We start from the raw sequence: 12,513 nt of genomic DNA on the forward strand, positions 1-12,513 counted from the left end.
TGGGTAACTGCTCATTGTCCAGGTCACCATAAATCACCTCCAGCACGGCTAATTCCCTCAGGTACGGCATACCTCTCTCCATGGTGGTCCATTTGCCTGGGCGATATATAACATCTTCCCTGAAGAGATATCTTTCCTTCATAGCTGACAGGAGCCACCTCCAGAGGCTGAGGGCTTGTGCCCCTTTTCCAATCGCTTTGTCGATGCCCTCTTCCCTAGAAAGGGCTCCCAGCTGTTTGGCTTCCTTACCCTCTAATTCCAGGCTGCTGGCCCCGCTATCCCAGTGTCGGAGCAACCAGGTGACAACGTGCTCGCCTGGATGATGGCTGAAATCTTTTTGCATGTCTCGCAGCTCACTCAGGGATAGGGATCGGGTGGTTTCCGTCTCGTCCATGAGTTCTTCCTCTTCCTCTCCTTGTGATGGCCCTGCTTTTTCATCTTCCCTTCCCTTTCAAACAAGCTGACTTTCGCTTCCAAGATTTCTTCTTGTGTATAGGGGCGACTGATACCAACACGGGTTGGTTCCCTGGTTCAACCACATTATCTGTCGCTGGGGCTGGAGTAGCTGCAGCGCCTGGCATTTTGTCACCAGAGCCAGAGACCTTCTCATCCCGTGAGGGTTCTGAATAGTATTGAACAGGGCTTGGTAAGCATGGGCCAGGCCCCAGCACATGGCAGTGATTTGTGTCTCCCTAGAATTGCCAGGGTGACAGCATACTTTTTTCCAAATATTCTACTAATTTTTCAGGATTCTGCACTTGTTCAGGGGTGAAGTTCCAAAACATTGGAGGTGCCCACCGTCCTAGGCATTTGCCCATGCTATCCCACACACCCTGCCACTTATAACTATCTGGCCTTGAGGCAGATCTCTGGGTGATATTCTTAAATTGCTTATTAACTTTAGACAAACTGAAACAATATTCCCAAGCAATAGCAATAGAAGTATCTTAACTACCCAAGAATGTTCAAGATACTGAAAAGTTACTGTAACAAAGGAGGAAACATCATGGAAGAAGGTAGCGAAGGTGCCGTTCTGTATTTCCCCCATAAAAAACGTCTCCGAGGAAGAAGTATAATTGCTAGTTGTCTCCACGAGGTGGTAGCCGAAGTACAGTAATGGCTTCAGTATAGAATTTACATACCAAAATAAACCCAAGGTCACTGTTTTAATAACAAATCTCCCAGGCAAAACATCACTAATCCCTGCAGAGCACAGCAAACTGCAAAAACCAACACCGATCTTTGACATGTACAGCAAAAAAATGAGCATGGTGCAGATCAGACAAACCAATATCGAGAACAGATGAATCAATATTGTGACCTGCAGCCATTAACAGATCTAAATTCCTTCATACATTCTGGTTAATCTGTTATTATCTCAAACCCTTTGAGCCCCACGCTGGGCACCAAAAAGGACTGGCGTGGTTTAGCTTCAGTCAGCAACCAAGCACCACCCAGCCGCTCGCTCACCCTCCCCCCGGGGGGATGGGGGAGAGAATCGGGAGAGCAAAAGTAAGAAAACTCGTGGGTTGAGATAAGAACAGTTTAATAATTGGGAAAAAGAAAAAATACAATAATAATAATGAATTGTAATGAAAAGGAAAACAACAAAAGAAAGAGAGAGGAACAAAACTCAGGGGAAAAAAACAAGTGATGCAATTGCTCACCACCCGCTGATCGATGCCCAGCCCGTCCCTGAGCAGTGGTCGCTGCCCCCTGGCCAACTCCCCCCAGTTTCTATACTGGGCATGACACCACATGGTCTGGAATAGCCCTTGGGCCAGTTTGGATCAACTGTCTTGGCTGTGCCCCTTCCCAGCTTCTTGTGCGCCCAGCAGAGCATGGGGAGCTGAAAGTCCTTGACCAGTGTAAACACCGCTTAGCAACAACTAAAACATCAGTGTGTTATCAACATTATTCTCATCCTAAATCCAGAACACAGCACTATATTAGCTACCAGGAAGAAAATTAACCTATCCCTCTATCCCAGCAGAAACCAGGACAGATGCACAGGTATCTCTCCTGCTATACATCCACTGTTGTATTTTATTAATGAAAACTCAATTGTGTATTTTTTTCCCCTATATGAGCCTTTCCAGGGGAGTGTGAACCATTGTGGGTCTCACCATCATTTCCAGCTTTCAGATGCAGAGACCCTTTGGGAGTCAGCCTTCCTCACGCCTGCGGCAAGGATGCCCCACGCTCCAAGGGGCAGGACGGGGAAGGTGGGCCCAGTCCTGGGGTGCTCCACATATCGGGGAGCCATGGAGTGGTACCACCCAGCAGCAGCCAGGCCTGACGAGGGAAAACAATTTAACAAAGAGACAGAGATTTGTGATTGTGTGAAAAATATGATGGTTCTTTCTCCGCTCCTTCACTAACCCCAAACTACAGAAGGAGGAGCCAGGAAGCAGTTTCTGAGAAAGGATCCCAGACACTGGAATCTGAACATTGATTTAGGGCTGTAAAGGCAATTAAGTGCAAGTGGAGTGATCCTTGCTAATGCATGTTTTGCAAGGCAAATGCAATGGGTCGCATCCTGCCAGGTGCCTGCAGGTGCTCCTCATTCCCCACCAGCCTCCCTGTAAATCCCATCACGTGCTGTAGGGCATATATATATATCCAGCCAGGGCAAGCCTAGGGCTTTCCTGGGGATAGAGCCTGGGACTTGGGGTGGTGAAGGTCTTTTGCATGTAGCTCTCCCCTCTCTGTTCTGGACCAAAGGTAAAAAAATTAATAAAAAATGTCTTGCCCCACAGCAGCGGTGGCTGGTGGGGAGGTGAGTGCCTCTGCTCCCTGGCTTTGCCATCCCTTGGGATAGGGCTGGAGGTACCATGAATGTGCTAATCAGGCAGTGCTAAGGTCTGGGGCTCTTTCTCAGGTTACACTGTTTGCTGAAAGCTGGTTACAGTATGTATATACTTAAATAAATATATATGAGCAAGGTTAGTGGATTTTAAACCTTGGAATGGGTGTTTGGGTTGATAAAAGCCTGGAGTGGATGTTTTTGTGAGCTTGAGAAGTTGATTGCCATGTACACTTTCTCATGCTTGTGGCTCCTGCCCTCTGATTCAGGTGGGCTGGGTGCCAGCATGCTCTTGTGGCAGTTTCCTAGCTCAGTCAGAAAAAGGAAGTGTTGTGAAATACTTTTATTTTTTATAAGCATGCTAAGGCACAGCCGATTTCCTTGAGATTATTCAAAATATTGAGCTGAAAAATGCTGGCATGTGATATCGGGCAGCTTTCACCCTCCTCCAGCTCTCAGAGGCTGTATACATTGAATAATGAATAACCATGCACAGGGTTTCTTTCAGGGTTTTGTTATCAGTTGTAGATCCTCTGTTGTATTACATTAAAAATGAGAGCTGGAGTGTTTGCTGTCATGTATTCTGCAGAATTGTTAGAAAAAACAAGGCTTAATTATGTGAGAGTAACTCCCTAAGCTTCTCTTGATTGTTATGAAAGAGGCTATTAAGACTTTGCAGGGAAAGAGAAGATAACGAGGACTGGAAATTAAGAAAATATGAAAACTTTCCCTTTCTAGGTTAAATGAGCCTTGTTGGAGACATTATTGCTGGCAGGAGGAGGAAGGATGTAATCAAATTTATTTAATGGATGTATTTGTCTCAGGGCACAAGAGAATGTGCTGGAATCTGAGGTATATAGATTTGTCACATCATGTACTAAATATACTTGCTTTTTTTCCCTCTTATAAAAAGCTTGGTTTTAAAAAGGGAAATTCTGTTAACTAAAATTGGTAGTCTTCCTCTTTCATAAATTATCACTCTGTAAGTTGTTACATATTTGAATAGGTTATTTCAGACTATAAGTGGAAAGTGCTTCTTGAGAAGGACTATCACTGTATTAATTAGAAGGGCTTTTGCTACAGAATATCACTGGATATGGGATCAAGAGCCAATTTATTAACCAAAAGTTTTCATTTTAAATTATTCTGCAGCAACCAGAGCTCAGGCCTTGTCTGTGTGAGAACTTTCACCTTATTAAACTGCATTTATATTTCAGTGCAGCTGGGTTTAGCAAGACCCTAGCCCATATCCCTGACCTGTGATATAAATCTCTTTCTTGCTACCCAAGCTGTGCTCTGCGTTAGACTTTACAGCCCACCTTCCCTGCCTAGTGCAGCTGTAGGAAGATGTTTTGGGGGTGATTTTGTAGGTCTTTTGTTGGGTTTTTTGTTGGGCTTGTGTTCATAGGTTGCAAGGTACAACTGCTGCATGGGCTTGCAGCTACCAGCATCTGAACCCTGTGCCCTGCTCCAGCAAAGAAAGCTGCTGGTGGATTGACGAATTGATTTAAAATGTACCTGGGGTGGAAAAAAGCATGTGCAAATCCCCTTGCTTGACAGACACTGCAGCATGGATGCTGCTGCTGAGTCAACTCAGTAGTGCTTAGTGCAGGCTCTGAACTTGCCTCTTCCTTCCTTTTTCCAGGAAGGCTGGGGAGAGCCCAGAGCACTCCCTGGGAGGTCCCTGCTGCAGGTTGTGGCTTCCCAGAGGAAGTCATAAGTCCGAAGCAGATGTTTTTGGCACAGGCTGTGAGGCAGGACTTCGGAAACTGGCACTGCGTGATGCTCTCCACCGGTGCTTGTCAGGCCCTGCTGATCTGGGGAGGGACGGGATGCGCAGGCTCCGAGGGAAGTGCTGAGGCATGCCTCTGCACAAACCCCTCTGCAGACAGAGTTATTGGCTTCTATGTGTATGTATGAGTATGATGCAATCCCTCCTTATAACACCCTCGACGGCATGCTGAGTGCTTGCTGGCCCATCCTGGCCGAGACCTGCTTTTTCCAGGCAGATGGGCATGAGGGGAGGGTGAAGCCTACACCCCAGCCTGGTGGGGGGCAATGAGAAATACCCAGAGATGTCAGCAGCTGAAGGCCATATGTAGGACTCCAGCAGATAACAGTGTTTGGGTGGCTTTGGCCGCTTTCAGAAAGCAACCTCCTGGTCCTGTGCCCGTTGGTCAGCCCCATGCTGGCAGGGTAGGCAAAGATCACTGCAGGGTGGATTTGAAAGTCTTGGGTGTGAGCAGACAGGGATTCTGCCTTGGGATCTGCTGGCAAAAATGCTCTTGTTTCTTATGAAACAACATTTGTCACCAAATCAGTGAAGGATCTGCCCCATTCAGGAGAAGAGGAGGAAAAAAATGGTGTTGCCAGCTCCTCCTTGGCATCCCCCCAAGCAGGCAGGGAAGGGCTCCTGGCACACATCAATGTACCCATGGGCAAGGACAGAGCCCTGCCAGTCTCTGCAGAGTGCCGTGACTGCAGCAGCCCCGAGCATGAACTCAGGCTTTCCCAGATGGAGATGGCCCTGGGATGGTTCTCAGGGGGGAAAAAAATGGCTTTGAAAGCTTGTAGCTGCGGTGGCAGTCAGCAGCGAGCGCCCTTTCCCTGATCCTCTTGCCCAGTGTGAGCAGGAGCTCCACAAGCAGCAAGTCAACAGGGAGGTCATGCCCTTAGAATAAATTGGCTGTCAATCTAAACAGGTGGATTAACAAGATCTACTTCAAGCCATCACAACATTAAAGATAAATCTGTAGTACTCGTCAGGAGGTGGGATGGACCTTGAAGAGAAGTAATACATCTCCATTGACTTTATGCTCCACCAGATATTATGAAAATCCATAAAACAGTTTTAAGACACGGCAAGCGATTGCACGTTCTACCAAAGACAGGTCTTATCCTCTAACTGGCCACACGATGGCAGAAGAAGCAAAGAACATTGCAAAAATAAATGGTTTTTTTTTTAAAAAAAAAAAAGGCAGTGAGGGTTAGCATGTGTCCCAAGGTTAGTGTGGAGGCTGGCTCCCCCTCCTGCTAAGCTACCTGCCAGGGACTGAGGTTCAAAAGCCGCCATTGCTGTGAGCATTAAAAACAAAGGTTACAGGACATGAAAACTATTTTGTGAAAGGATTTAATGGACCCTCCCAAGTTGTGAGTAGTTCACAGCAGTCCCTTGGGTCATTCTGTTCATGCCCTGGTTGGCAGTCTGCTGAGAGCTTGGCTGATGTACTGGATAACTAGTTTTTGATGCTAGCTGAAGTGGTGACGGGTCCCAACTGAGCTGTATTGTGCAAAATTCTCCTTGGGACCTACAGCTTGTGTCCCCTTGCCATGGGGAGGGCATGCCTGGGTGCAGGATGGAGTCCCTGCTGGCTCCGTCTGGGAGGCCCTTTGGTACCACCTGTGCCATGTGCCTTATCAGCACGGGGACCAGGTGTTTGTGGCATTAAAAGGTGCATTAAAAACAGATTTCCTTGTAAAGACCCGTGAGCTGATACTGTTGCTACCAAAGCAGCAGCTGAATCAGGCTGTTTCAGTGAAAAAGCCCAGTCAGGGTTGTTTTGCTTCCTCTCTGTGGGGATGGTTTCTGCTGAGATAGGGCTTTCGCTGCCCTGTGGCCACCGTGTCAGCAGCAAAAGGGGGGATGACAGTTGCCTTGATTTCTCCAGTGAAATCATGCCTTTGGCTGTGCAGGGTAAGCAGGGAGACGGATAAGTTTAAGCAGTCTGGTCCATGGCAGGAGACTATGGTTCTGCTCTGGCTGAGTATGGGAGACCAAATGCTCGCCTGTACCTGCTTCCCAGCTGTGCTGATTTGCTTGGACTTCACAGAATCACAGAATCATATAGGTTGGAAAAGACCTTTAAGGTCATCGAGTCCAACTGTAAACCTAACGCTACCAAGACCACCACTAAACCTAACACTACCAAGTGTTAACCGTAAACCTAACACTACCGTAACACTAACCGTAAACCTAACACTACCAAGACCTCCACTTGCTTCATCTGGAAGCTCCCTGGAAGAGGGTCTCTCTCCGACATCTTAGCCGCAGCCACTGTTGGCAATACATTAAAGATAATGACCTATCTAATGCTTAATTCTGTATCACAGTCTCTAAGTCTTGCATTTTAGTTCTAACTCCAGCAAACTTTTTAAAAATAGCAGCATTTCAAACTAAACTGGGTAGGGGCTGCAATTTGTACAGCATGGGAATCATAAAGACAAGTGTACCTGTATGGATCTTCTCTTCTGCTGGTGAGACCAACTTCCTTTCTTACCAGTTAATGCAGGTGAAAGATGAGGAGTAACTGTACCTGTAGGAATATATTGAAGAGAATATAGATTTTTTTCTATGGGCCAGGTAAGCCAGGCTGCCTTGGCCTTTGGAAGCACATCGGTGCCTGGCCCCAAAGGCTGGTGGTTCACTGGGCATCACCAGTCTGTTCAACGCCCACTGCAGAGCTCTGCAACATGAAAAACGTCTGAGAAGAACAAGTGCCTCTCCTAGCCAATGCACACAGGCTAGAAAAATGGCAGGGAAGTATCAAAAAAGCAGTGCAAAAGCTGCAGTATAGTGTTGATCTAAGTTTAGTTCTCTGTCGTTGTTTTGTGGGGGAGGGAAGCCTAGAGCTAAACTGGTTAGGCATTCTATTAAGATGTTTAACATTTTCCATTCATTATTTTAAAATATGTTTAAAACTGCCTAGCATTGTTTTCTGGTTTCCTCTGTTGTGGTTAGGCTTTTGTGCAGAAAGGTGACAGCACAGCTGCATGGAGAACAGAGGGAAGGCTGCACTTGGGGTTCAGATGAGTGCTGGCTGTCCCCTTGGGAATGCTGCCTTGCTCAGCGGGGATGTGGGAGCCTTCACCGACCCGCCTACTGCTGCCCTGGGATAACTGGGGTTAAAAAAAAAACCAAAACAGTAGGCTCCTGCCTGTCCAACACCTGACTGCTATTTTGGTGCTGCCCAGGGCAGGCTTTCTGTGTGAGCTTACAGATATCATACTGTGTAAAACTGCCAGACAGTTGGTGCTTACGTAGAGCAAATGTGACTGGTTTTAGCCTTAGTAAAATCAATACGCTACTATTCTTGCTTTAAAAATATCAAGTGAAAAATAGCTATGTGTTTTCCAGGTCTCTGGAAGCCCACAGCTGCTGTCTGGGCCCTGTCATGGTGCAACAAGGTGAGTTTTGCCCAGTTTCCAGGGAGAATTGTGCTTTAAAATACAGGAGCAATTCAGGCTGCTGAAATGACAGCAGCTCCTGGCCGGCAGGGTCGAGCAGCCCTCCTGCTCCCGGGGTGCTCGGGGCTGTCGGCAAGGGACAGCACCAGGAAAACTCCCTGCCCCGTGCTGTTACAGAGGCTATTGCTCCGGAAAAGGCTGGTTTATTGGCAGGCAATAACGATGTCAAAAACGTAACAGAAAACATAGATTTTGTTAGGTTACATCTCATCCCAATTTTGGTGATTTATGTGGAAACAAATCTTCTCATGCTCTGCCCTCTGGACCAGGGAGATGCTCCCTGGAGGAAGCTAGTTCAGATGAGTGTTGTTTCCACTCGTGTTATCCCAGCCCAGGGGGAAGACAGGGGTTGGCCTGTGAGCTGCCGAAAGGCTGGAGGCACCAGGGAAAGCTGGGCAGTTCTGGGCTCAGGGGCTGCAAAACTGCCCCAGGGATTAGGCTGGGCTTGCTGGCTGGCAGGCTTAGTCCCCAAGGCAGTGCCGGAGGGGTGCTCTTCTGGGGGCGTGCCCCGAGCCTCCTGGGGAGAGCTTGCAGTGGGAAGAACACCAAGGGACCCCAAACACCTTCCATGGTCAGTCACGACTCGGGGAAGGTGTTCCAAGGTGTGTTTATGATATTTGCTTGAGCATCAGGGCAGCGACGGGACTTTTGTCCCCGAGGATTATTAGGAGGGCTGTGACACGGGAAGGGAGGGGTCCTGCGTTAAACATAAGATTGTACCCGGTGCCTAGCCGTGGCTCCAGGGAGGGGGCGGGAAGGCGGACAGAAGGGTCTAGCCCAAAGGCTGGGGCGGCTGCAGGGATGGCGCTCCTCTCAAGCCGCCGCTACAGCCCTTCCCCTCCCTCGGTTGCTTCGCCTTCGGGCCGTGCACCGGGCCGCTCTCTGCCCGCAGGGCGCCGGGCGCTGCCGGCCCGCTGGGCGCTGCCGGCCCGCAGGGCGCTGGGCGCTGCCGGCCCCCAGGCCGTGTCCCCGGCGCCGCTCCTCCCCGGCGAGAGCCGGCAGCGCCGCCGCCCTCGCCCCGGCAGCCGCCGTCCGCCCGGCCTGCGGCGGGCCCCCCGCCGGCGCCGCCCCGGCACTACAGCTCCCAGCCTGCTCCGGGGCGGGCGGCGCCCGCCTCCCGGGCGGCGGCGGGACAAAAGCGGGGGCGCGGGGAAGCGGCGCCAGCCGAGCGCGGCCGGGCCGAGCCGAGCCGGGCCGGGCCCCGCGGCGGGCATGGTGCGCGGCCGGCGGCGCGGCCCGCGGGCAGCCTAGGAGCCGGGCCGGGCCGGGCCGAGCCGAGCCGCGCCGGGCGATGCGGCGGTGAGGGCGGCGGGGCCGGGCGCCGCCGCGATGCTCCGCCGCAGCCTGAGCCGCCTGGTGAGTGCGGGGGTGCCGGGCGGGGAAAAGTTCGTTATCGGTATTTTTGTTTTGTTCCCCCCCCCCCCTTTTCCTGGATTTGTTTTGCCGGGGAGGGTGTGCCAGCGGGGGGAACGGGCGCGTCCCCGCGGCGGGGGTCGCGGCCGCAGCGCTTCCCGGCCCGGTGCTGCCGGCGAGCCCCGCGGCAGCTCCCCGCCTTGCGAAACCTCTCGGGCAGGGCCCTGCCCGCGCTGCGGCTCCTCACGGGAAGTTGCCTTTGCTGTGAGAGCCCGAACCTTATTATTTCCCTCCCCCCCCCCCAAAAAAAAAAAAAAAAACAAAACCAAAACCAAACCTCGAGGAGGGGACTTCTCAGTCCCTGGAAGCACGCACCCGAAGTCGCATGGTCAGAGGCCAGGCGACATGCAGGGCTGTTGCCGGGTGCTGCCCGCCGCTTTTCCACCCGCTTCGTGTCCCCAGATACGTTAGAAACCCTCCCGGTGCCACATATGCTACTTGGAGATTTCACCGTGACCTCATTGCTTGGCCTGAACTCTGTAATTACTCATTTTTTCCTCTTCTGCAGCAAGTGTGGCAAAAGCGGTGTTTTAACATAATTTCGAGAGCTTCTGTTTTATTTAGCAGTGTCATTTATTGCTCAGTGTGTAGTTAACAAAGTTCCTCAAGTTTAAACAGCGGGCGTATATCATTAGGATAGCCTGTACACCCTCGGAGGTTCAGGAGCTGTTTCCTGAGGCATGCTGCACCTCTTGGCACCTGGTTACCTGCCAGAATAATGGGCTCTGCCTGCAGCTGCCCGCAAAGCCAGAACCGCTGGGAGATGTAGTTTCATATTTGGTTTTGGTTTTGAGCGAGCTGTTTGTGCCGGATTTCCAGGCTTTCAGCACAAGGGACTCTTAATCTCCTTTTGGAGTCTGGAGGTAGCTCTGCAGCAGCTCTGGGGGAAAAAAAATGGTTAATTTTCCCATCTGTGTGTTTGTTCTGTGGATTGCTGTTGAAGACTTTGGGTTAGCCTTGCAGAGAACACACGTACTGCAACTATTGTTTTGCAGCCCCGGGGACAAATGTATCGGCTCTAATCTCAGTGCCCCAAGTTTCTGACTTTGAATTTAGCTCTGCCTCGCCTTATCTGCTTCCTACACCTCCCTTGCAGGAGGCTTTTTCTAAGGCATATCAGGTGGCACTTGGGGTATGAAGCATCTCTTCTGGAGCCACCAAGTTTGGCTAAAAGCATTTTTAGGTGGCCACCTCCCATGAGCAGGTACCAGCAGCTCTGGGATCCCACGGAGGTGCCTGGCTGGGCTCCGGCTCCAGCATCCTCCTCACACACAAAGCGTGACCCCTGCGCTGCCTGGTGGTCCCGGTGGTCCCGCACCAGCTCCACGCCACCTCTTGCAGTCCCTCGGAGTGGGCAGGGGACGTGCACCGCTGCTGGGGCGTGGTGTCCACCAGAGTGGAGAAGAAGCAGTCCTGAACACTGAACCCAGGTATTTCTAACCACTTTGTTTGGGGCTGAACTGTTGCAGCACGTATTTGGAGGGTTAGAGGTTGGTAGTTAGAGGAGAAACTCTGCTTGGGGATTCTGGAGCACATCAGGGCGACTGTGGTGTTGCTGAGGGTTGTTGGACACTTTCCATCTACCGGCTTTGCAAGCGGCATTTGGGCAGCAACGAGCTGTGTTTGTTATCAGGCTGGTGCACACGGCGTGGGTCTCCCTGTCCTTGGGCAGATAGCAGCTCCTGCCACCTGCCATGCTGCTGCTCTCCCCTGTCCCCAGCCCTGCGGGTCTCCCAGGAGCTGTCTGGGTTTGCGTTGGTCACCCCAACAGGACAGCCCACGGCGATCTCCACAGAGGTATCCCCAAGGTGCCGTCTTGCCCTTGGTCCTGTATGGGTGGCATGGGGCTTCAAGAGGTGCTTGTCTTGTGGCAGTGGCATTGCAGAAAATTCACTGCAGTTATTAAAGGTTGCAGATTATCTGACACTTAAGATTCCATAGGGCTAACTCAGACAAATGTTGTCACCTCTCCACTGCGTGGTCTCTGCCAGAGGCTCATAAATACCAACAGATATTAAAAATCCTGTTTTCAGATGTATTTCACCGCTTAGGCACAATGAATGTGCCTTGCCCTGTCAACGTGACTGTTACATGGCTCCATTTCTCCCTCCCATAAACTTTTTTATCCTGGATAGGGTACAAAACAGGATGGTAAAAAGGACAAGAGGGGCAGAGTAGTGTATGTGGGTCTGCTTTGCTACCCCAGGGTACACACTGACGCTCTCTGCAGAAACAAATTGGATTCTGAACTTCAATTTACACCGCTGAAATCATCCCTGCCAAAAGGGGAGTCGAGCTGGGATCGCTGCGGGGAGGCAGGATTGAATTGCCATGGTTAATCCACTTTCAGGAGATACTGTCAACTTGAAATATAACTTTAATTCTCTTTTGGAAACAGATTCTGGCATTAGAGTCTTATTTTGAGTCTCATGCTGCTTGTACGCGGCTGTTGTGGGGAGGATGCGGGAGTAGAGTGGGGAAGTGTGTTGGTGACCAGGGGAGGGTTTGGGTCCGTCTCCTCGTGCTGGGCTCCTTGCAGGAGTGGGGCGAGCGCTGCCCACTTCCAGACTCGCTTGGCAGATGCCTGGGAGTCGGAATTGCTCGTCTCTCTGTCATGCATCAAAGACAACGTGCTTTTTTCCTTAATTACTTTTCCTGGGTTCTTCTGAAGCGCACAGACAGCCGTACCTCCGGGCCACAGCTACGCATCGCAGCTCTGCCGGTGCTGCGGGGCTGGTGCAGATCCTGGCTGTTGTAAGAACTAAGAAATCCAGAAAGAAAAGTTACCGATGCCCCGTTGTTTTCAGTTCCCCCCTCCATTTGCTTTTATTTAAGGCCAGTCTGGAAGCGAGCCGTCACCCTGCCCATGGTACAGGAAGGCTGGGTCGAGGGGAAGCACCCTGGGGTGCTCTCCCTCCTCTCAGGGTGCCCAGTGCTGGCTGAGCCCGTGGGCCAGTGCTGGTCCATCGCGGCATTGCCACCTGGGTCTCTTTCCTCTGCGGTTAGTGCAGGTCCTCGATCTGGTATTTTCCTATTCTTGTGTAAAATCC

The 12,513-nt window shown here is 51.0% G+C and overlaps 1 protein-coding gene and 1 long non-coding RNA gene across 5 annotated transcripts in view; one reads left to right on the forward strand and one right to left on the reverse strand.

Annotated features, from left to right (window-relative positions):
* Nucleotides 1-1,376: 1,376 nt before the first annotated feature.
* Nucleotides 1,377-9,872, reverse strand: LOC140658745 (uncharacterized). The gene is made up of 3 exons (XR_012044839.1): nucleotides 9,741-9,872; nucleotides 7,037-7,119; nucleotides 1,377-2,295 (listed from the first exon to the last, which is right to left on the reverse strand). It is a non-coding gene; the product is annotated as an uncharacterized lncRNA (long non-coding RNA).
* Nucleotides 9,180-12,513, forward strand: part of ATP11C (ATPase phospholipid transporting 11C (ATP11C blood group)) — a 58,890-nt gene continuing 55,556 nt past the window's right edge. For all 4 annotated transcript variants that reach the window (XM_072877501.1, XM_072877504.1, XM_072877502.1 and 1 more), the window contains exon 1: nucleotides 9,180-9,406. In XM_072877501.1, the coding sequence (XP_072733602.1) occupies nucleotides 9,380-9,406 (27 nt within the window). In that variant the 5' untranslated portion in view covers nucleotides 9,180-9,379. The remainder of the gene's footprint in view (nucleotides 9,407-12,513) is intronic.

This window comes from Ciconia boyciana, chromosome 12 (genome assembly GCF_034638445.1).
Source record: "Ciconia boyciana chromosome 12, ASM3463844v1, whole genome shotgun sequence".
Lineage (NCBI taxonomy): Eukaryota > Metazoa > Chordata > Aves > Ciconiiformes > Ciconiidae > Ciconia > Ciconia boyciana.